This window comes from Phoca vitulina, unplaced genomic scaffold (assembly GCF_004348235.1).
Source record: "Phoca vitulina isolate PV1807 unplaced genomic scaffold, GSC_HSeal_1.0 scaffold102, whole genome shotgun sequence".
NCBI classification, from domain to species: Eukaryota; Metazoa; Chordata; class Mammalia; order Carnivora; family Phocidae; genus Phoca; species Phoca vitulina.
The window spans coordinates 1,209,237-1,229,934 of NW_022589805.1; the positions used below are offsets into that span (position 1 = coordinate 1,209,237).

Sequence of the window (20,698 nt, forward strand, 5' to 3'; positions counted from 1 at the left end):
TTCAAGTCCTGGGAAGAATGACAGTCCATAGATGCTTTAGTAGCATTTGAAAAAAGCTGGATATACCAGTTGTGGAGTATATAGTGATCATATGTGAACTTAATCTGGGATTAGGGCTGAGTAGGGAAGGGCACAGTGAGGATTTTATCGAATCGACAGGTGTTCTGTAGGGACTGACTGGTCTTGTGCCTGTGGGTGTTTGTGGTCGGTGTGGGGAAAGTGCACTAACGGATGTTACTGTCTGCTGTGAACCAGGCTGCCAGAGCTGCTGAAGGAGAGAGCAGACAGAAGTTCTTCACCCAAGATGTTAATGGCACCCTCTTAGAGTGAGTATCTTTTGTTTCCGAGCATCTGCTGTTACCATGCCTGGCTTGAGCAGGCTGGGGAAATGAGCATTGATTGAACTACATTAACGATGACCACTTATGAGAGAAAAAATGGTTTTTATTGTTTATTTATTTATTTTTTTAAAAGCGGGGGTGGCTACACCAAATATTTGTCTCCAAGAAATGATAGACCTTAAGTAACCTTAGGCAGCAGGTGTTATTAGAACACTGTTATAACAATCATGGCCAGTTGGAAGAGGATTTCTTGCAAGTATGAGATGAGAGAGAGAAAAAGTGTTGCTTGCCTGTCTTTGAGAATCCAGAAAAGTAAGAGATAACTTGGTGCAGCCGCCGGAGCCTGCTCTCCTGGGATCATTCTCTTTTCACTCTCACTTCTCCCAAGGGCAGGGTATATAAATACCATCTCGTGGCTCTTCTCCAGGATACCTGAACCTCTGAGATGTTGCACTGTATGAAGTAGATTAAAAAGCAAAAAAAAAAAAACTGCACATATAAACCCAAACCAGGTTCTTAGTATCCTGCCTTCCAGCTTTGCCAGCTTTCTCTCTGTTGTATTATTTAGCAGAGGAAGCTTGTGCTCAGCAAGTGAGGATTTTGCACATGTAAGAACAGTTGTCAAGGCTTGGGAATATTCTAGCAAATGACCAGGATGGGGATTGGCCTCCTGGGTCAGGAAGCCTGGACTATAGAGAGCACCTGAGGGTCAGCACACATGAGAGATTTGTGTCAACAATAGCGTGCTGGAGCATGCCAAATACAGAGAACTCAAAGGATTGAAGACAAATATTTTTCTGCTCATTTAGATGGGGACACTGGAGGGATGAGGATTTCCCTGACCTCCTTATTAGGGATAGAACTGGAAAAAAGGAAACGCTGTTGGAAGGTATTTCCTGTCTACAGGAAGTAACTCAATCACTTTCATTTTGAAAGCTCTTATGTGAAATTTAGTACTTCAGAGCTTGTTCTCTTGGGTTCTGTTTTCCTGACTACTTTTGAGTTGGTCTTGTCTTTGACCTGAGGGTCTTGAGCTTCCGTACCTAGCCAAGTTCGTCAGGTGTGGGAGTTCTGATTTGGCGACTGCTGGGGATCTGTTGCACTGGTCACTCAGTTACATTGCATGACCGACAGCATAAGGTTTGATCTATTGTTGGCTCTTAGTTTTCCTCTCTGCAGTAGGATGACCTCATGATGAGAGGAGCTCCAGGGAGCTGCAGGCTCTTGATGACTCTGTTCTGTTCTTCAGCATAGAGGTGCAAACTCGGGAGCTGAGTAGCCAAATCCGTTCTGGGGTGTATGCCTATCTTGCTTCATTCCTGCCCTGCAGCAAGGACACCCTGGTCAAACGTGCTCGGAAACTTCACCTCTACGAACAGGTGGGTGACTGTGGAGTGGAGTCCCTTGGCTTCAGGGCCCAGCGGAGAGGGTGACTGAGTCTTCACAGATGCCACATCTGCAGTTGTCCTGCCTTCGTGCGATTATTCCAGTAGTGTATCCTCAATATAAGGAGTGATGCATAAACCAGTCTTAGGATATGTGCTGCTCTCTGCAGGGGGGGCGTCTGAAGGAGCCTCTCCAGAAGCTTAAGGAAGCCATTGGAAGGGCAATGCCAGAGCAGATGGCCAAGTACCAGGATGAATGCCAGGCACACACACAAGCCAAGGTCGCTAAGTAAGTGTGTCTCCTGGCTCTCACGTGACATTATCCTCTTGCCGCTTCTCTTTCTTTTTTTCCCCCCCCATTATTACATTTGTGAATGAGACTCTTGGCTCTTCTGCAGCATTTTCACCTTCTCTTAGAAGCCCGGGGTGGGGCTTTGGGCAGGGGGGAGGTGGTGGATATGGGAGGAAGTAGTTCTTCCATGGTGGTGACTTTAGGGTCCCATTGGTCCTATTCACACTATAGGATGCTGGAAGAGGAGAAGGACAAGGAGCAGAGGGAGCGGATGTGCTCTGATGAGGAAGAAGATGAGGAAAAGGGGGGCAGGAGGATAATGGGACCCCGGAAGAAGTTCCAGTGGAATGATGAAATCAGGTGTGCCCAAACTGGGACCTTGCCTCATTGGAGGGTTTGTGGGGCCAGTGTCTGAGCATGTTCCTGTGTTTCTAATGAAGGTTAGAATCATTTACTTTAATCAGGGCTGCTGAAAGCACATGATTGAAACCTTGAAAGAAGCATTTGGGGTAGTTTGAAGTTTTTGACTTGTCTCTGCCCCTCAGGGAGCTGCTCTGCCACGTGGTGAGGATAAAGCTGGAGAGCTACGATCTGGAGAGGAACAACAGGACCCAGTCTTGGGAGGACTATGTGAAGGCCTTTCTGGATGCTGAGGTCAAACCTCTGTGGCCCAAAGGCTGGATGCAAGCCAGGTGAGGGCCGTGAGCAGCCAGTATGGTCCATGTGGTGAGGAGGTGGAGCATTCTGGCGGTAAAGAAATATTTGAGTGCTTCTGTTGTGCCAGGCCAACAGGGTCCCATCCCTCAGGAGGTCACCATCTAGCTGACTCAACCCCCATCTTACTAGAGTAGCCGGGCGGTGTATGGTTGCTGGGAATGGCTCTTATTCTTCCTTTGAAGAGGGAAGTTATCTGTGGGGTTTTTGTCTTTGTCATTCTTTGTCACACTTCAGCTCCTGGTTGGGGCATGCTCTTCTCACCTCAGTCTGCCCTTACCTGTTTTGAGATAATGGCTCCTCGTAGAAGTTGAGAGGTAGATTCATCTTGGAAACATCTTCCTGTTCTGAACAGAAGTCTCATTTTCGAGTAGCAGGCTGACTGCTTATTGGAGTTAAGTCCTGACCTTCCATGTTACGTGGCTCAGGTGAATGGACTACAGCTGCCATCCACAGGCAGGAAAGCTGGCTGGAGCTAGTGCTCTTCCCCCCGCCCCCACTGTGGGAAAATAGACTTTACATAAAATTTACCATCTTAACCATTTTTAGGTGCATAGGTCAGTGGTTTTTTTTTTAAAGATTTTATTTATTTATTTGACAGAGAGCACAAACGAGGGGAGCGGCAGGCAGAGGGAGGAGCAGGCTCCCCGCTGAGCAGGGAGCCGGACGTGGGGCTCGATCCCAGGACTCTGGGATCATGACCCGAGCTGAAGGCAGCCGCTTAACTGACTGAGCCACCCAGGCGCCCCGTCAGTGGTTTTAAATACCTTTACATTGTTGTGCAACCATCACCATCCATTTCCATAACTCTTTTGATCTTACAAAACTGAAACTCTGTACCCATTAAACAATAACTTCACATATCCCACCCCTCAGATTCTCTGACCACTGTTCTACTTTCTGTCTATGATTTTGACTCCTCTGAGTACCTCATAGAAGTGGAATCATACAGAATTTGTCTTTGTGTAACTGGCTTATTTCACTTAGTGTAATATCCTCAAGGATTTGTCTATATTACACATTACAGAATTGCTTCTTTTTTAAGGCAGAATAATATTCCGTTGTATGTATAGAAGACATTTTGCTTATCCACAAATCTGTTGATACTTAGGTTTCCATATTTTAGCTATTGTGAATAATGCTGTTATGAACTTGGGTGTACAAATACCTCTTCAACACCCTGCTTTCAGTTCTTTTGTGTGTATGCCTAGAAGTGGAATTGCTGGATCATGTGATAATTGTATGTTTAATTTTTTGAGGAACCATCAATGATTTCCATAGTGGCTGTGTCATTTTGCATTTCCACCAGCAGTGCACAAGGGTTCCAATTTGCCTACGTTCTGCCAGTACTCGACGTTTTCTGGGTTTTTGATGGTAGCCACTGTAATGGACCTGAGCTGATATCTCCCTGTAGATTTGATTTGAATTTTCCTAGTGGTCAGTGGTGTTGAGCATCTTTTCATGTACTAATGAGCCATTTATGTATCTTTTTGAAATGTCTATTCAAGTCCTTCACCCATTTTTTATTTATTTTTTATTTTTTTTAAGATTTTATTTATTTGACAGAGAGACACAGTGAGAGAGGGAACACAAGCAGGGGGAGTGGGAGAGGGAGAAGCAGGCTTCCCGCGGAGCAGGGAGCCCGATGGCGGGCTCGATCCCAGGACCTTGGGATCATGACCTGAGCCGAAGGCAGACGCTTAAAGGTCTGAGCCACCCAGGCGCCGCGTTCACCCATTTTTGAATTGGGTTAATTTGTTTCATTGTTGAGTTTCAGGAGTTCTTTTTGTATTCTGGATATTAATCCTTGACACCCTTAACAGATGTGGTTTCCAAATATTTTCTCCCATTTTGTGAGTTGCCTTTTTACTCTGTGGATAATATCTTTTGGTGCACAAAATTTTTAAATTTAATGAAGTCCAATTTGTGTACTTTTTGTTGCCTGTACCTTTGGTGTCATATCTGAGATATAATTGTCAGATCCCGTGTCATGAAGCTGAGTTAATTTTTGTATATGGCGTTAAGGGTCCAACTTCAGTTTTTTGCATGTGGTATCTAGGTTTCGCAGCACCATCTGTTGAAAAGACTGTCCTTCTTTTATTGGTCTTTGCACCTTTGTCAAAAATCATTTGACCACACGTGTGAGGGTTTTATTTCTGGGCTCTCTGTCCTCTTGCATTGGTCTTTGTGTCTGCCTTTATGTCAATAACACACTGTTTGGATTACTGTGGCTTTGTAGTACGTTTTGAAATCAGGAAGTGTGATTCTCCAGCTTTATTCTTTTTCAAGATTATTTTGGCTATTCAGGGTCCCTTGAAAATCCATACGAATTTTAGGATGGGTTTTTCTATTTCTGCAAAAAACACATTAGGATTTTGCTAGCGATAGCATTGAATCTGTAGATTGCTTTGGGTAGTACTGAGATTACAATTCAATAATATTAAGTTGTCCAGTCCATGATGGGTTGTTTCCATTTATTTATGTCGTTCAGTAATGTTTTGTCATTTTCACTGTACAAGTCTCTTAGGTCCTTGATGAGGTTAATTCCTAAGCTTTTCTGTTTTTGTTTTTTTTTCTTTTGATGCTGTTATGAATAGAATTATTTTTGTAATTTCCTTTTAGATTGTTCATTTTTCATGTACAGAAATACAACTCATTTTTGTGTGTGTTGATTTTGTATCTTGCTACTTTGCAAAATTCATTCTAAAATTTTTTGGAATCTTTACAGTTTTCTAAATAAAAAATCATATCTGCAAACAGGGCTCACCTTCTCCTTTCCAATTTGGATGCCTTTTGTTTCTCTCTCTTGCCTAACTGCTATGGTTAGAACTCATAGTACTAGGTTGAATAGAAGTGGTGAAAGCCTGCATTCTTACCTTGTTCCTGATCTTAGAGGAAATGCTTCATTTCCCATTATGATGTTCCCTGGGGGGGGGGGGGGGGGTCATTTTTGGTTTTTTTTTTTTGGGGGTTTTGTTTTTTTTTTTTTTTTTGGTTTTTTTTTTTTGGGGGGGGGGGGGGGGGGGTTCATATTTGGCTTTTATTATGTGGAGGTATTCCTGTTTCTAGTTTGTTGAGTGTTTTTATCATGACAGGGTGTGGAATTTTGTCCTTTGCTTTTTCTGCATCAATTGAAATGATCATGTGGGGTTTTTTTCCTTCATTCTGTTGATGTGGCATATTACACTGATCAGTTTTCATATGTTGAATCACCCTTGCATTCCAAGCATAAATCTCACTTGGTTGTGGGCACCTGGGTGGCTCAGTCGGTTAAGCGTCTGCCTTCGGCTCAGGTCATGTTCCCAGGGTCCTGGGATTGAGTCCCCCATCGGGCTCCCTGCTCAGTGGGGAGCCTGCTTCTCCCTAAACCCCTCCCCCCCTCGTGAGCTCTCTCTCTCTCAATAAATAAATAAAATCTTTAAAAAAAACCCAAAAACCTCACTTGGTCATGATGTATAATGTTTTTAATATTCTCCTGAATCCTGTTTGCTAGTAGTTGTTGGGGAGTTTTGCATCAGTGTTAATAGGGGATATTGGTCTGTAATTTTCTTGTGGTGTCTTTGCCTGGTTTTGGTATCAGGGTGATGCTGGCTTCATAGAATGAATTTGTAAGTCTTTCCTCTTCAGTTTTTTGGAAAAGTTTGAGAAGGATTGGTAGTAGTGCTTTACGTATTTGGTTGAATCCACCCATGAAGCCATTATCAGGTCCAGGTCTTTCCTTTGTCAGGAGATTTTTGATAACTGATTCAGTCCCCTCACTAGTTACAAGTCTAGTCAGATTTTGTATTTCTTTGGGAAATAGAGAAAGTCTTAGTAGGTTTTGTGTTTGTAGGAATTTGTCCATTTCAACTAGGTAATCCAATTTGTTGTGTGCCGTTGTTCATAGTACTCTCTTAGAATCCTTTTTTATTGTAGAATCAGTAGTAACGTCCCCACTTTCTTTCCTGATTTTGGTAATTTGAGTATTCTCTTGAACATTATTAGTCCATCTAGCTAAAGGTTTGTCAATTGTGTTGATGTTTTCGAAGAACCAACTTTTGCTCTTACTGATTTTTCTCTGTTGGTTTATTCTGTTTTATTTACCTATGCTCTAATCTGTATTTCCTTCCTTCTACTTTCTTTAGGTTTAACTTATTCTTTTTCTAGTTCCTTAAGTTGTAGAGTTAGGTTGTTGATTTGAGATTTGTTTTTTACAATGTAAATGTTGATAGCTGTAAGTACTCCCTTTGCATCCTTTGTATCATAAGTTTTGGTATATTGTGTTTTCATTTTCATTCATCTTTAAGTATTTTCTAGTTTCCTTTGTGATTTTTTTCTTTGATTCATTGATTGTTTAAGAAGTATGTTGGTTAATTTCCACAATTTTGTGTATTTTTCAGTTTCACTCATACTACTAATTTGTAACTATATCCTCTGTGGTCAGAGAAGATACTTTGTATGGTGTCTATCTTTTTAAATCTTTCTTTTTTTTTTTTTTTTTTTAAAGATTTTATTTATTTATTTGAGAGAGAGAGAATGAGACAGAGAGAGCACATGAGAGGGGGGAGGGTCAGAGGGAGAAGCAGGCTCCCTGCCGAGCAGGGAGCCCGATGCGGGACTCGATCCCGGGACTCCAGGATCATGACCTGAGCCGAAGGCAGTCGCTTAACCAACTGAGCCACCCAGGCGCCCTAAATCTTTCTTTTTTTTAAGATTTTATTTATTTGAGAGAGAGAGCATGAGCAGTGAGGAGGGGTGTAGAGGGAGAGGGACAAGCAGACTCCCTGCTGAGCAGGGAGCCCGATGGGGGACTGGATCCCAGGACCCCGGATCATGACCTGAGCCGAAGGTAGACGCTTAACCGACTGAGCCACCCAGGTGCCTCTTATCTTTTTAAATCTCTTGAGACTTAATTCGTGACCTAACATATGGTCTGTCTTGGGAAATGTCCTATATGCACTTGAGAAGAATGTGATTCTGTTGTTGGGTAGAGTGTTCTGTGTATGTTGTTAGATCTAGTTGGTTTACTGTGTTAAGTTTTCTACTGTCTTATTTGTCTTATGTCTGGTGTTCTATCCATTATTGTGAGTGGGGTACTGAAGTCTCCTATTGTAGAATTGTCCATTTCTCCTTTTACTTCTGTCAGTTTTTGCTTCCAGTATAGGAATGGTTATAATTATTATATCTTCTTGCTGTTTTGAAGTTTTTATTAATATGTCCTTCTTTGTCTTGTAATCTTTCTTGATTTAAAGTGTATTTTGTCTTATATCAGCATGGCCTCCCCTGCTCTCTGTGGTTATTATTTGTGTGGAATATCTTCTTCCATCCTTTTGCCTTCAATGTGTTTGTCTTTGGGTCTCAAGTGAGTTCCTTATAGACAGCATTGAGTTGGATCATGTGTGTTTATCCATTCTGCCAATCTTTGTTTTGATTGGAAAGTTTAATCCATTCATATTTAAATTAATTACTGATAAAGGAAGGGCTTGCTTCTATAAGTTCAATGACCTATAAAAGCGCTGCTCTCTGGGCGCCTGGGTAGCTCAGTAGTTAAGCATCTGCCTTTGGCTCAGGTCATGATCCCAGGGTCCTGGGATCGAGCCCTGCATAGGGCTCCCTGCTCAGTGGGAAGCCTGCTTCTCCCTCTCCCACTTCCCCTGCTTGTGTTCCCTCTCTCTCTCTGTCTCTTTCTGTCAAATAAGTAAATAAATAAATATTTATCTATCTATCTATCTATTTATCTAAAAAAAAGGCGCTGCTCCCTTATAGTTCTGTCCCCACTTTGGTTGCTGAGGTCACAAAATTACATTTTTAGAGATTGTGTGCCCCAAAACATTAGCTAATAATTTTAAAAATGCATTAGTGTCTTAAATTATGTAGAAAACAAGATTCGGAGTTACAAACTAAAGTTACAGTAATACTAGCTTTTACACTAATAATTGCTGTTTTTTTCTTTAAATGTATTAGTCTCTTAAATCATGTAGAAAATGAAAAGTTCAGTTACGAACCACTGTTAGGAGAATACTAGCTTGTTTTTTTAAAGATTTATTTTATTAGCGCACGCGAGAGAGAGCACATGCGCCCACACATGTGCAGGGGGAGGGGCAGAGGGAGAGGGAGAGAGAATCTCAAGCAGATTCTGCACGGAGTGTGGAGCCTGATGCAGGGTTCGATCTCATGACCCTGAGATCATGACCTGAGCTGAAATCAAGAGTCAATCACTTAACCATCTGAGCCACCTGGGCACCCTGAGAAAACTAGCTTTTATAATTGCCCTTGTATTTCCTTTTTTGAGATCCTTATTTCTTCACATGACTTTTAAGTACTGTCTGGTGTCCTTTTTATGTAACCTCACAGGGTGCCCTTGAGCATTTCCTGCAGGGCAGTCCAGTGGTCACGATGTCCTTCAGCCCTTGTCCATCTGGGAGTATCTTCATATATCCCCCACTTCTGAAGGACAGTTTTGCTGGATATATGATTCTTGTTGGACCTTTTCTTTTAGCACTTTGGATATATTAGCCCACTATCTTCTGGCCTCCAACTTTTCTGATGAGAAATCTGTTGATAATTTTATGTGATGATTTTACTTCTCCCCTTGGGCTTTCAAGATTCTGTCTTTGTGTTTTAAAAGTTTGATGACAATGTTTCTCTGTGTGGGGTTCATCTTGGAGTTCATTGAGCATCTTGGATGTTTATGTTCATCTTTTTCATTGGGGGGTTTTTAGCCGTATTTCTTCCACTGCTCTCTCTGCCCTTTCTGCCCTCTCTTCTCCTGGGACTTCTACAGCAGGTGGTGTCCCACACATCCCTCTGCTCTGTTCACTTTTCTTCCGTCTTTTTTCTCTCTGTTCCTCAGACTTGATTTCCATTATCCTCTGTTCGCTCACATCTGTGTTTGAACATCTCCAAGGAATTTTTCATTTCAGTTACTGCACTTAAAAGCTCCAGAATTTCTTAATTTCTTTTTAGGTTTTCCGTCTCTTTATTGGTATTTCCATTTTGTTCACATATTCTTTTTTTACTTTATCTACATCTTCCTGTAGTTCTTTGAGCATCTGTAAGATCATTGTTTTAAAGTCTTTGTCTAGTGTATTTGCCATTAGGTCTTTTTCAGGAAGAGTTTCTGGGTATTTTTTCCCTTGAATGGCCCATACTTTCCTGTTTGTTTGTATGCCTTATGATTTTTTTCTATGCATGTGTGTGGAGCACTGGACATTTGAATTGAATGTGGTAACTCTAGAAATCAGATTCTCTCACTTCCCCAGGGTTTACTTTTTGTTTGTTATTGTTTTTATTGCTTGGTTTTTTTGGAGATATAATTGACATATAACATTAGTTTCAGGTGTACAACATAATGGTTTGATATTTGTATGTGTTGTGAAATGCTTACTACAGTAAATCTAGGGATCATCCATCATCTCACATAGTTACAATTTTTCTTTTGATGAGAACTTTTTTTTTAAGATTTTTATTTATTAGGCAGAGAGCACGAGCAGGGGGGAGGGCTAGAGGGAGGGGGAGAAGCAGACTCCCCGCTGAGCAGGGAGCCTGATGCAGAACTCAATCCCAGGACCCTGGGATCATGACCTGAGCCGAAGGTAGGCACTTAACCGACTGAGCCACCCAGGTGCCCTGACGAGAACTTTTTAAGATTGACTCTCTTAGGGGCACGTTGGTGGCTCAGTTGGTTTAGCGTCTGACTCTTGATCTCAGCTCAGGTCTTGATCTCAGGGTCATGAGTTCAAGCCCTACGTTGGAGCCTACTTAAAAAAAAACAACAAAAAAGGATGCCTGGGTGGCTCAGTCGGTTAAGCATCTGCCTTTGGCTCAGGTCATGATCCCAGGGTCCTGGGATCGAGTTCCTCATCTGGCTCCTTGCGCAGTGGGGAGTCTGCTTCTCCCTCTCCCTCTGCTTCCCCCCCACATTCGTGCTCTCTTTCTCTCTCTCTCCTCTCTCTCTCATAAGTAAAATGTTTTTTTTTAAAAAAAAAGATTGACTCCCTCCGCAACTTTTGAACATGCAATACAGTATTGTTAACTATGGCCCCCATTCTGTATATTGTTTTTGTTTTTGCGAAGGTTGTGGGCGGTCTCTGTGCCTGGGAGCAGCCTGCAGTGTAAACTTAATGTCTTCCCAGGTCTTGTCTGAACCCTTCCTTGGGCACATATACTCACTTTCTCATTTTTCCCCGTATACGCAGTTGTTTTGAATGGTCTGTTTCTTAATATCTGTCTCCTGAAAGTGGGAAAGTGAACAGTGAAGGAGGGGAAAAGGGCACCAGTTTTTCAAATCCCCTGGAAGTCACCTCAGCCAGAGGGGCAAGGGCCTGCCACAGGTGGGTGGTGTGGGCAGGGGTGGGAGGTTGACAGCAGTGGCTGCCCACCTCTTTGTCTGCATCTCTGTGATGAAAAGCAGCAGTCAGCAATCAGGGCAAAGATTCCCGATACTTGGAGCACAGGGTCATTTTTGCCCACCCTAGTTCCTGTAAGCTGCTTTGGGGACATATGTATGGCTGCCTGCCATGGGGCTGGGAACAGAAGGCTGCAACTGTGCTAAGAGCTGAAATTTGCAGCAATTTACCCTCCAGGCCCTCCCTTATAATTTGTAAGCCTTCAATACACTCTAGAATTCCAAAATCATTATTCTAGTTTAAGATTTATTTATTAGAGAGAGAGAAAGTGCGAGTATGTGAGGGGCAGAGGGAGAGGGAGAGAGAGAATCTTCAAGCAGACTCCACTTTGAGTCTGAGCCAAATCAAGAGTCGGACGCTCAACCGACTGAGCCACCTAGACACTCCCAAAATAGTTGTTTTAGATTCTATTAGTGCAGTTGTTGTCCAGGTGGGTAGACAATTCCCGGTGCTTCCTACTCCACCATCTTCCCAGGATCCAAAGCATGGAGCCTTTCTTTGTCTGTGTCCCTTCTTTAGGTGGACTTGGCTCTTTTCTTTAGATTGAACACCTGAAAGTGCATAGGGGGGCGCCTGGGTGGCTCAGTTGTTAAGCGTCTGCCTTCGGCTCAGGTCATGATTCCTGGGTCCTGGGATTGACCCCACATTGGGCTCCCTGCTTAGCAGGAAGCCTGCTTCTCCCTTTCCCACTCCCCCTGCTTGTGTTCCCTCTCTTGCTCTCTCTCTGTCAAAAAAATAAATAAAATCTTAAAAAAAAAAAAAAAGTGCATAGGGAGGGGCATAAAGAAAATTCTGTTGTTTCTCTGGAGAAAGACGTGCTGTGGTCACTCCACATCTCACTCTTGGAAGGGATGAGAATCAGCAATAAGGAAAGCACTCCTGCCTTTAGGGGAAAAATCACTATGAGAAATTTTGCGGCAGAACCATAGCTTTTTTGGGTCACTCCTAGACTGTTTGCTTTCCAGTGGCCAGTGCAGCCATTTTAGGAATTAAGCTCACCAGGCCACTGACATTTAAGGTGTAATAGCCACTGAGTACCAGGGATGGCAGGAAAGCTCTAGAAGCAGAGAGCCTGCCTTCAGGGGCTTTCCACAGACTGCCTAGTGTTCTCTCTCTGTTTCAGGACTCTGTTTAAGGAGAGCAGACGAGGCCATGGGCACTTGACATCAATCCTGTGAGTGTCTCAGTATTTTCTCTTCTCAGGGCGACTGTTATTTTCACCTCCTTTGTGGATCTCCTCTAAACCGTTTCTGTGTTCATTCCTTTGAACAGGGCCAAGAAGAAAGTAATGGCCTCTTCCAAAATCAAGATGAAGGTGAGTCAGCCTGCTCAGGTCATGTGCTCTTCTCCTCTCTCTCCAGCCATGCGTATGAAACCTCTTAAGTGACTAGAGCAGCTCATTGAGGTTGGCTGGACTGGGGGACAGCTCTTCAGGATGGCACCCTTGAGGCTGTCCAAGAGGCAGCCTGCCCATCGCAGGAGCCTGAGGTTGGCAGGGCAGAGACCTGAGCCAGGCCACTTAGTACCTTCCAGCCTTAGTTCTAGGAGACAGTACCCATCTGGCCCGTTCCTAGGGTGGTGGTGGTGGTGGTGGTGGTGGTGGTCGGATTTCAATGAGGTCTTCCTGACAGTCCTCTGAGGAGTGAAGAGCCCCTGCAGATGTGAAGGTCGTATAGTGTGATGATACTCTTTTCGTGAAAGAACGCTGCTAGCCAGGTGCAGGTTTGCCTGGAGCTGTACCGGAAGGGACAGGTGGCTTTGTTGTGTTTGCCTGGTGGAGATGGGGGGAACTAAAAACCATCTTAGGCATTGCAGAAGCCTTTCAATGTAGTAAAAATTGCTGTTTTATTGAAATTTTTAACAGCTCATATGGCTTTATAGTGTCCTTAACCGTACATAAACAGTCCATGAGAATAAGCTGTGTAAACTCTGTATTCTAAAGTATCTGTTGAGGTCCTACAGTGTCTAGGACAAATTGCATTAAACACTTGGAATGTGAGAGTGATGAGGTAGACCCTGTTCCCACTCCTGTGACAGGACTTTTCCTTTGCACCCAACTGAGGAGACAGATGCTGGAGAAGACCAAGGAGGAGAAGAAAGCTAATTTAAGGCAATTCTCATGCCATGCATCATTTTCTGATTGCAGCTGGGAGTACTCTGAGACAGTGTGTGCCCAGTAGGGAGAGCATCTCTTTGCTCGAGTCTTACGCTTTTTCAGAAACAGAGAAGAAGAGTTTCTTTGTGGGTGGATGGGTACCTAGCAAGAAAGCATGCTTGGTAAGCCCAGCCCCAGCCAGCCAGACAGGAGCCAGAGGGGGTGAAGGAGTTCAGCACTTTCAAGTCCAAGCAGGCGTGGCAACCGCTCTCTTCCTGTCTTGTTTTGTGATTGTACAGGAAGACCTGGTTCTTTGGGCCTTGTGGTGTTCTCACATTTGTGTTCTCACCACAGGGCCAGTGTTGGCACCTTTGGACATTTCTAAACATCAGAATTCCTGCTTTCCTTTAGGAATCATCTACTAAGCCTGATAAAAAGGTTTCCATCCCACCAGGCCAGATTGGCGGCCCCCTGGCTTTGCCTTCAGAACACCCGGGAGGAGGCCTGAGCACTGGGGCTGCAAACAGGGAGCTCTCAGCCCAGGCATCTGGCAGCCTTGCTAATCCTGCTCCTATCAACCTGGAGGACTCGTTGGATGGAGACTTGATCCGTAATTCAGCCTCCTCATTGGAGGTGGTATCTAAGGAACTGGCTGTGCTGAGCAGCAGAGCAGGTGGGAGCTCTGAGTTCCCACTGCCGGCACCCTCAAAAGCACCTGCAGAGAAGATGGTGGGCGTCATGTGTTCAGAAGAGAAGAGGAACTTTCCAAAGCCCAGCCCTTCTGCCCCACCAGCCTCTAGTTCCCTGCAGTCTCCCCTCAATTTTCTGGCCGAACAGGCTTTGGCACTGGGGCAGTCCTCTCAGGAGACAAAACCAGAGAGCTCTGGCTACAAAGAGCTGTCCTGTCAGGCCACGCTCAGCAAGGGCCTGTCGGAAGTGCACCAGTCCAAAGCAAAGCACCATGGCTTGCCACGGACGCCTCACGCACCCCAGGCGGCAGCTCCTGTGCCTGGCCCCCAAGTCAAAGTCTTTCATGCAGGCACTCAACAGCAAAAGAGCTTCACCCCTCCAGCTCCTTTTGTCAATAAGCTCCAGGGCCCAAAGCCTTCCTCCCCGCAGTGCCATCGTTCCCTCCTCCAGCTTGTGAAGACAGCAACCAAGGGCCAGAGCTTCCATCCCTCCACGCCGGCCTCTTCAGGAGGCACACCAGCCTCTAGCAGCAACTCTCATAAGACCCCAGCCTCGTCCTCCACTGCCCTGAGCCATCCAGCAAAACAGCACTCAGCCAGCTCTTCAGGGCCATCTTACAAGAATAGTCCCTTTGCCAGCTCGGTCTCTAAACACGGGGTTTCTTCTGGCAGCTCTTCCTCTGGAGGAACACCAGTCCAGAGCTCTGCTTCCGGGAACCTGCTCCCCGGCGTACAGCCTCCCTCCACAGGACCGTCTGCCAGCAGACCTGTCCCAGGCTCTGCAGTGAAAAAACCACCTGTTTCCCAGAAGCTGACCCTGGTGGCCCCTCCGGGTGGTCCAAGTGGAGACTCCAGTGGTGGGACCCAGGGAGTGGCAAAGCTACTGACCTCCTCCCTGAAGTCCAGCGCGGTTAGCAGCGTGACATCGTCTACCTCCTTGCCAGTGAGTGTCCTGGCACAGCAGCCCGCCCCTCGTGGGTCTTGTGGACAGGGCCACTTGCCTTGCCCTGCTCGGAGAGTGAGATCTGACACTGAAGGTCAGGTAGGAACAGTGAGCCCGGAAATTGGAAGGAGGACTGGGCTTCCTGTTTTCAGGTCTTTACTTTTCTGGTGGTAGGAATCTTAGGAGAGCCTGAAACTTCTCTTGAGGATGAGCAGAGGGAAAGGCCTGGTTTGCAGGGATGCTATGATCGTGGGTGCTATAGAACGAGCCACAAAACTCCTTTCCTATCTCATAGCTCCTACTTGTCCATCTCTCCAAACAAGTAAACGAAATGCTGTCACCGCTCAGATCATCAGCTTTGTGGAGATGTTCATGCCCCAGGAAGAGTGACTCTTTTGGTTGGGTTTTAAAGGATTCTGTAGGTCAGACAGAGGCAGTTTGGCAGAGTCCAGTGGTTAATGAGGCTTGCCTGTGGGTAATTACAAGAAGTTTGGATGCAGGTTGGGGGCATGGGAGAGAGCAGTTGTTTTCATTTTTCCAGTATATAAAAGGATTATGTGTTTACAGAGACAAAACTATAGAAAGGTATGTTCAGCAAGGTCTCACCTGCCTCTATCCTGTCCTACCACCCTTGCAAGGTGACTATATTCCTTAGTTTCACATTTTTCCTGTTTTGTCTAAAACAAAGATCAGTACAAACAAATATATGTGTGTATGTTTTATGTATATAAATATGGACACACCAGTGTTTGTGCCTACATCTGTGGATATCCTTCCTTTCTTGCACAAAGGAGGCATAGTTAATACCCAGCTTTTTAAGTGAACACTGTCCTAGGAGCCATTCCACGCCAGTTCAGAGGCTGTCCTCTTCCTTCCTCTGGGGCGGCAGATCACGGGGCACCTTCCTGAGGGGTGGTCTACGAGTGGGTCCCCACGTCCGTTTCCAGCCTTGGTCTGTGTGTGAGCTGCGGACGGAGCTGGCGTTCTGACCATGCTGTGTTTCCTCCCCAGAAAGGAACGAGTGGGGCTGTGCTGCTGGCCAGCTCCTCGCCCTTAAATCTGCTGTCTGCATCCTACAAGTCCGGCAGCCCGAAACTGCCCGGAGCCATGAACTCCAGCTCCCTGGGGATCATCTCCCAGTTTCCCCTCCACGTGCTCTCCTTCAGCGCCGAGTCCTCTGCGAAAGCAGGGGTTTCCAAGGATGCCATCGTCACGGGTCCTGCCCCTGGGACATTCCACCACGGCCTCAATCATAGTAAGTGCTGCTCTCATTTCTCCTCATGCTGGAGGGACAGAAGGTTCCCCAGCGCCTGTGCCCCCATTGATGAGTTCTGTTGTCGTGTGCTGGGTTCCTGTGTTTTGTCTGGTGTGTGACCATGGGCAGCGTTCCTGGGATCCATGCTGAGCCCTCCCTCCCCTTGGGGTTCTCACCCAGAACCGGTCCAGTAGGTTGTCTGGGCTCTCAACCGCTGAAGCAGCTTTTCTGTTCCTGTCTTCAATGTGTGTGTTTTGTTCTTTTCTCCCCTCCTGTTTTCTCTCAGGTCTCCTGGCTGGCTTGCATTCCAGCCCACCCCGTGCAGCGCCTCTCCCACACGCTGCCGTGTCCACCCACATCCCGCAGAGTCTGCCAGGTAATTGCCAGGTGATCAGAGTGCCGTGCATCCCGTACCGTCATTCTGCTCCCTACCCATTAGATGCCTTGTCTGCTGCCAGGGAGTTCAGTGTCTTCAGCTTGCTGTTACAGTGTCGTCCTGGTTTGTCCTTCAAGACTCTGGCTCTTCGGGTACTCAGAGAGACTGACAGAGGCTTCCACTTTGAAATTTCCCCTCGTTCCCCACTTGGAACTGCCACTGGGTCAGCCTTACCCTGTGTGATCACAGGGGAAGTTGTAATGGCCTGTGTGTGAGGCAGGTGAATTCCCTTAGCTAAAGTTGGTGCTCACATCGGTGCTAATACCCAAGGGCAAATTGGGGCACTGAAAGGCCTTTACGTTTAAGCTGCTGCACCTTCCAGGTGCTGCCAGCTAAACTTTTAAGTGAAAGGGAGAGCCCAAACAACAGCAAGGTCACAGGGACAAGGTCTTAGGAGGGACCCTTACTTGTGATATCAGCCTGTGTGCCAGAGAGGAGCATCTTTCATTTGAGTTCAGGGGTGAAGGCAGACATTAGGGAGCACAGCAGGACCTGGGGCAGCATTCCTCTTCTCTTCCTGCTTTTCATCTCTGTAGGTCAGTAGATTTCAGAAAGGGATGTGGTATTGCTGTGAGAAGGCCGCACAGATGCTCCAGCTGGCACCTTCCTAGTAAGTGATTGGCCTCTTCCTGTGCTGGAACATGATTCGTAAACACGCCTAATGGCACACTGGTGGGAAGCCTCATGGGATCTTGGTTTTGGCCTACTGCGCTCTTCTTACTACTCTAGACCTGCTCCAGAGAGGACCGGCGATGCTACTTCAGTCAGGGGAGAGCCATTCTTCAGGAAGCTGAGCCTGGGTAGCCCTGGTGCACAGGTGCTAGGGTGGGAGTAAGACAGGGAGCTTGCCTGGCTGGGCATGCCTGTGGCCTGACGATTCCCAAGTCTGTGTCTATCTCCAGATTTGCTATGGATCTCTGGCCCCCATGTTCCAAGGCTGATGCATTCCTAGTGAACACCGTAGGCCGTCTGGGCATAAGACTGGACTGAAAATTTTCAAGATGGAAATTTTGCTTCTTTAGAGAAAGGAACCAAGGGGCTAAGCTTCCTGGAATAACAATGACTCCATTTTCCTCTAGAGAAGCCATAGCTACAGTGGACTTACTCTGCAAACTGGCGGCTGCTGTAGTAGCTAAGAGGATAATATGGGGGTCACAGAGCCACCTAGGTGAGAGTGTGTGGTTTGAAAGATGGCACATCACAGTGCCAAGAGATGCTCCACTTAGCAGAAAGAGCATAGTTAGTCGGGCCTTTCCTCTGAAGAGGTCACAATTTCCGTGGCACACGGAATGTCACACTTTCAAACAGAAACAAAATAATTGAAGAGCCATTGGAACATGACTGTTGGCCTGTGATATTTTCAACAACAGAAAAAAGGAAAAGCACTTTCCTGTACTCTCTCTGTCTCCTTTAGCCCTTCTTCACGTTGGAGGATTACATTGAGTGGTTGTAAATGAAAAGCTGCCTGCTTATTTCAGCTGTGTGACTGTGTCTGCTTTGCTTTCTTTCCCATGCAGACTCGGAATGCTAGCACCTTTGAACTTGTCTTTGTAGGGCCTGAGGGTTTTGATGGTGAGAGTGCTCACTGCTGCTTGAGCGGAGCGCAGCGCGCCAGGGGATGGTGGTGGTAGCGGGGGACGGAAGCGGCTCTGGGTGCGTGGCACGCAGTGGGCAGCTGCCATCACAGAGCTCAGAGTGCCATGCACACTGCAAGCTGCCGCAAGTAGCAGTGCACTCAGTCTCTGGCAAGGGTTTTTGGGCTCAGCGTTCAGGGGCCTTTTGCTATTTAGGTGATCTCCTTGAGGTTTTGTTACTGCCACCTTGAGGGAATCCGAGATCCTGAAAGACTTGTGTTATTTTTGCTTATTCTTTTCCAGATGCTTCTCAACTTCATGGAAAAGGGCCCGGTGTACCACGGAAATTGTGATCTCTTCAGAGGAAAGGCCCGACTTAACTTAGGTCTGGGCGGAAGCTGAACAAGTAGGTCTCAGAAACTGGATAATCACTATGCTCTTTCTGCCCCGATTGGCTTTCTTCTGGAGAAGGTGTGAGTGCTAAGTGGAGCATCTCTTGGCACTGTGATGTGCCTTCTGTTAGGGGAGCAGCCCTGGGCTTCTCCGGAGGCACGGACTGGTCTGGTGCTCCGGGCTGCGCGGCTGTGTCATGGACAATCGTTGGAGGGGCAGCTCTGGGCTGGGGTGCGCGCTGGGTCATGTACGAAGCTCTGGTGTCAGGGCGGAGCAGTTGGCACACGTGCTTTAAATCCACCTGACCCCTGGCATTTGGTCAGAGTACCTCATGGTGCCCTAGTGGTCAGGGACTCCTTCTGGCCACAGTGGGATCCCTGGATGGTCATGGTGTCTGTCCCATCCTCAGGCTGTGTGCTCAACAGGACAAAAACCTCCCAGCTAATACAACAGCTGGGAGACTTACCTTACCTTGTTTTTTTGGAAAAATACTCAGAACACCTAACGTGTGCTCATCATGGTGGGGGCCAGCATCTCTGCTGAACGTGACAATGAAGCTCTTTCAGAGAAAAGACCTTTGTAGATTCAACAGTTGTGACAGGATTTTTAAAGACACTTATTTTGGTCCAGATTTCATCATTACCATTAATGCATTGGATAGAATGGGACTGCTTTTCGCATGTCATATTATAGTAAGACATAATTCCAGTGCCTTTATGGTGGAGCAGAATTAGACACACGTCCATTCAGCCCTCTGGGTGGATCTCAGATGAAGACTTTTTTAAAAGATGTCTGTATTTAAGACATAACCAGTTCGAGTTTTTTACAGTTGCACATCATAATCTGTGCCGTCCTGACTTGAAGGTCATCTGGGCCCCCAAATCCCAAGTCCCAGTACAGCCAGGGCCCCCATTTTATTTGAGTTCATACAGGTGGACTGCAGAGCCCCAAAGCCCTTCATCTTTTGGAGGGCCAAGGATATGAGGGGTTCCAAGTCACAGACATTCCAGTTTGTTTTGTTTAGAAACCATTGTCAGGCAGAGCTGCAGGAACAGACCTCTGTGAAGCGTCTGCCATGTAGAAACAGGCCTCGCCGTCCTGGAGCTCTCCACGCAGCAGGGCTGGGTGTTGACTTAAGGGTGGCGCGCCGATGAGCTTGGAGAGTGCGCCAGAGACAGACTAGGACAGCTACCGCGGAGCGCACTCAGCCGGCGGCTGCTTCACGAGGATGGTTAGGGCACTTGCCTGTCCCGTGAAGTGTGTACCACAAGGCGTGTCTGAACGGACTGCTTCAGCTAAGTGATTGCAATTATGTTGAGTAATCCGCCTCCTCAGAATGTACACCTGTGTGGAGACACAGGCAGCTCTCTTGGTTCCTGCCTTCCAGGGTACAGTGCTCAGTAACTCAGTTCATGCAGAGGTTTGCCCGGGTTCCAGTGGAGCAACACCTCTGTCAGCTGTCCCGCTAGGCCTCTGCTGTTTGTTTATTTGGTTTTTTTCTTTTTCTTTTTTTTTCTTTTTTAAACGTAAGAACCAACATGTGTTTCACATTTGGCTAGAGTGGATTCCTTATCCCTTCATTGTACCTATTTTTTGCAACTTGGGTTTCCAGTTTGTTTACAGAATAGTCTTAGGTAGTAGCAAAAGAGCCAAAGAAGAGATTTGTATTGCTGAGCTCAGAGCCGCACAGAGGCCGCCCGTGAACACTGAGCAGTGGGAACTCTCCAGGTTTCTCCACCTGAGAACACCCAAGGTCCCTTCCCTGCAGCGCTCCCTCCTCCCCATGTACCATTGAGTGTGCAGCTGGAGCAGAATACCCTCATTTTTAGGAATCTAGTGATGCCTCTTGCCTCAGGGAAACGTTTCTTTGATGGGGAGTTTATGAGATTTCTTTTTCTTGTTTATGCTTTATTTGTGGTAACGAAAGAGTGAATGACTTACACAGCCACGGCCTTTGCGCCCGGCAGGCAGAGTGGGCTCCGGGGCGGGGGTGTGGGGGGCTGCCCTCGGTGCAGCCGCTCCTGAGGTGTGAGAGGGGCTGTGGCTTTTGTGCGGCGAGACTATGTTGGTGTTGGGGGGTGGTGTGGAAATTGTTAATCTTGTATAAAGCAACTCAATAAATTGTTTCAAGGTTTCCAAAACATTGTTTCTCATTCTTTTTACCTTTTTTGCAACTAATTCTTCTTCCCCTAGG

General features: G+C 46.3%; 1 protein-coding gene across 4 annotated transcripts in view; it reads left to right on the forward strand.

Moving 5' to 3' along the window:
* The window catches only part of UBN1 (ubinuclein 1), a 39,383-nt gene extending 18,748 nt beyond the window's left edge, over positions 1–20,635 (forward strand). For 3 of the 4 annotated variants that reach the window (XM_032397662.1, XM_032397665.1, XM_032397663.1), the window contains 11 exons: positions 256–326; positions 1,591–1,720; positions 1,897–2,015; positions 2,250–2,378; positions 2,564–2,710; positions 12,243–12,293; positions 12,392–12,434; positions 13,626–14,846; positions 15,858–16,101; positions 16,388–16,477; positions 18,415–20,635. In XM_032397662.1, coding sequence (XP_032253553.1) covers positions 256–326; positions 1,591–1,720; positions 1,897–2,015; positions 2,250–2,378; positions 2,564–2,710; positions 12,243–12,293; positions 12,392–12,434; positions 13,626–14,846; positions 15,858–16,101; positions 16,388–16,477; positions 18,415–18,464 — 2,295 coding nt within the window. In that variant the 3' untranslated portion in view covers positions 18,465–20,635. The remainder of the gene's footprint in view (positions 1–255; positions 327–1,590; positions 1,721–1,896; positions 2,016–2,249; positions 2,379–2,563; positions 2,711–12,242; positions 12,294–12,391; positions 12,435–13,625; positions 14,847–15,857; positions 16,102–16,387; positions 16,478–18,414) is intronic. The other variant, XM_032397664.1, reaches the window with a different exon arrangement.
* Positions 20,636–20,698: the final 63 nt, after the last annotated feature.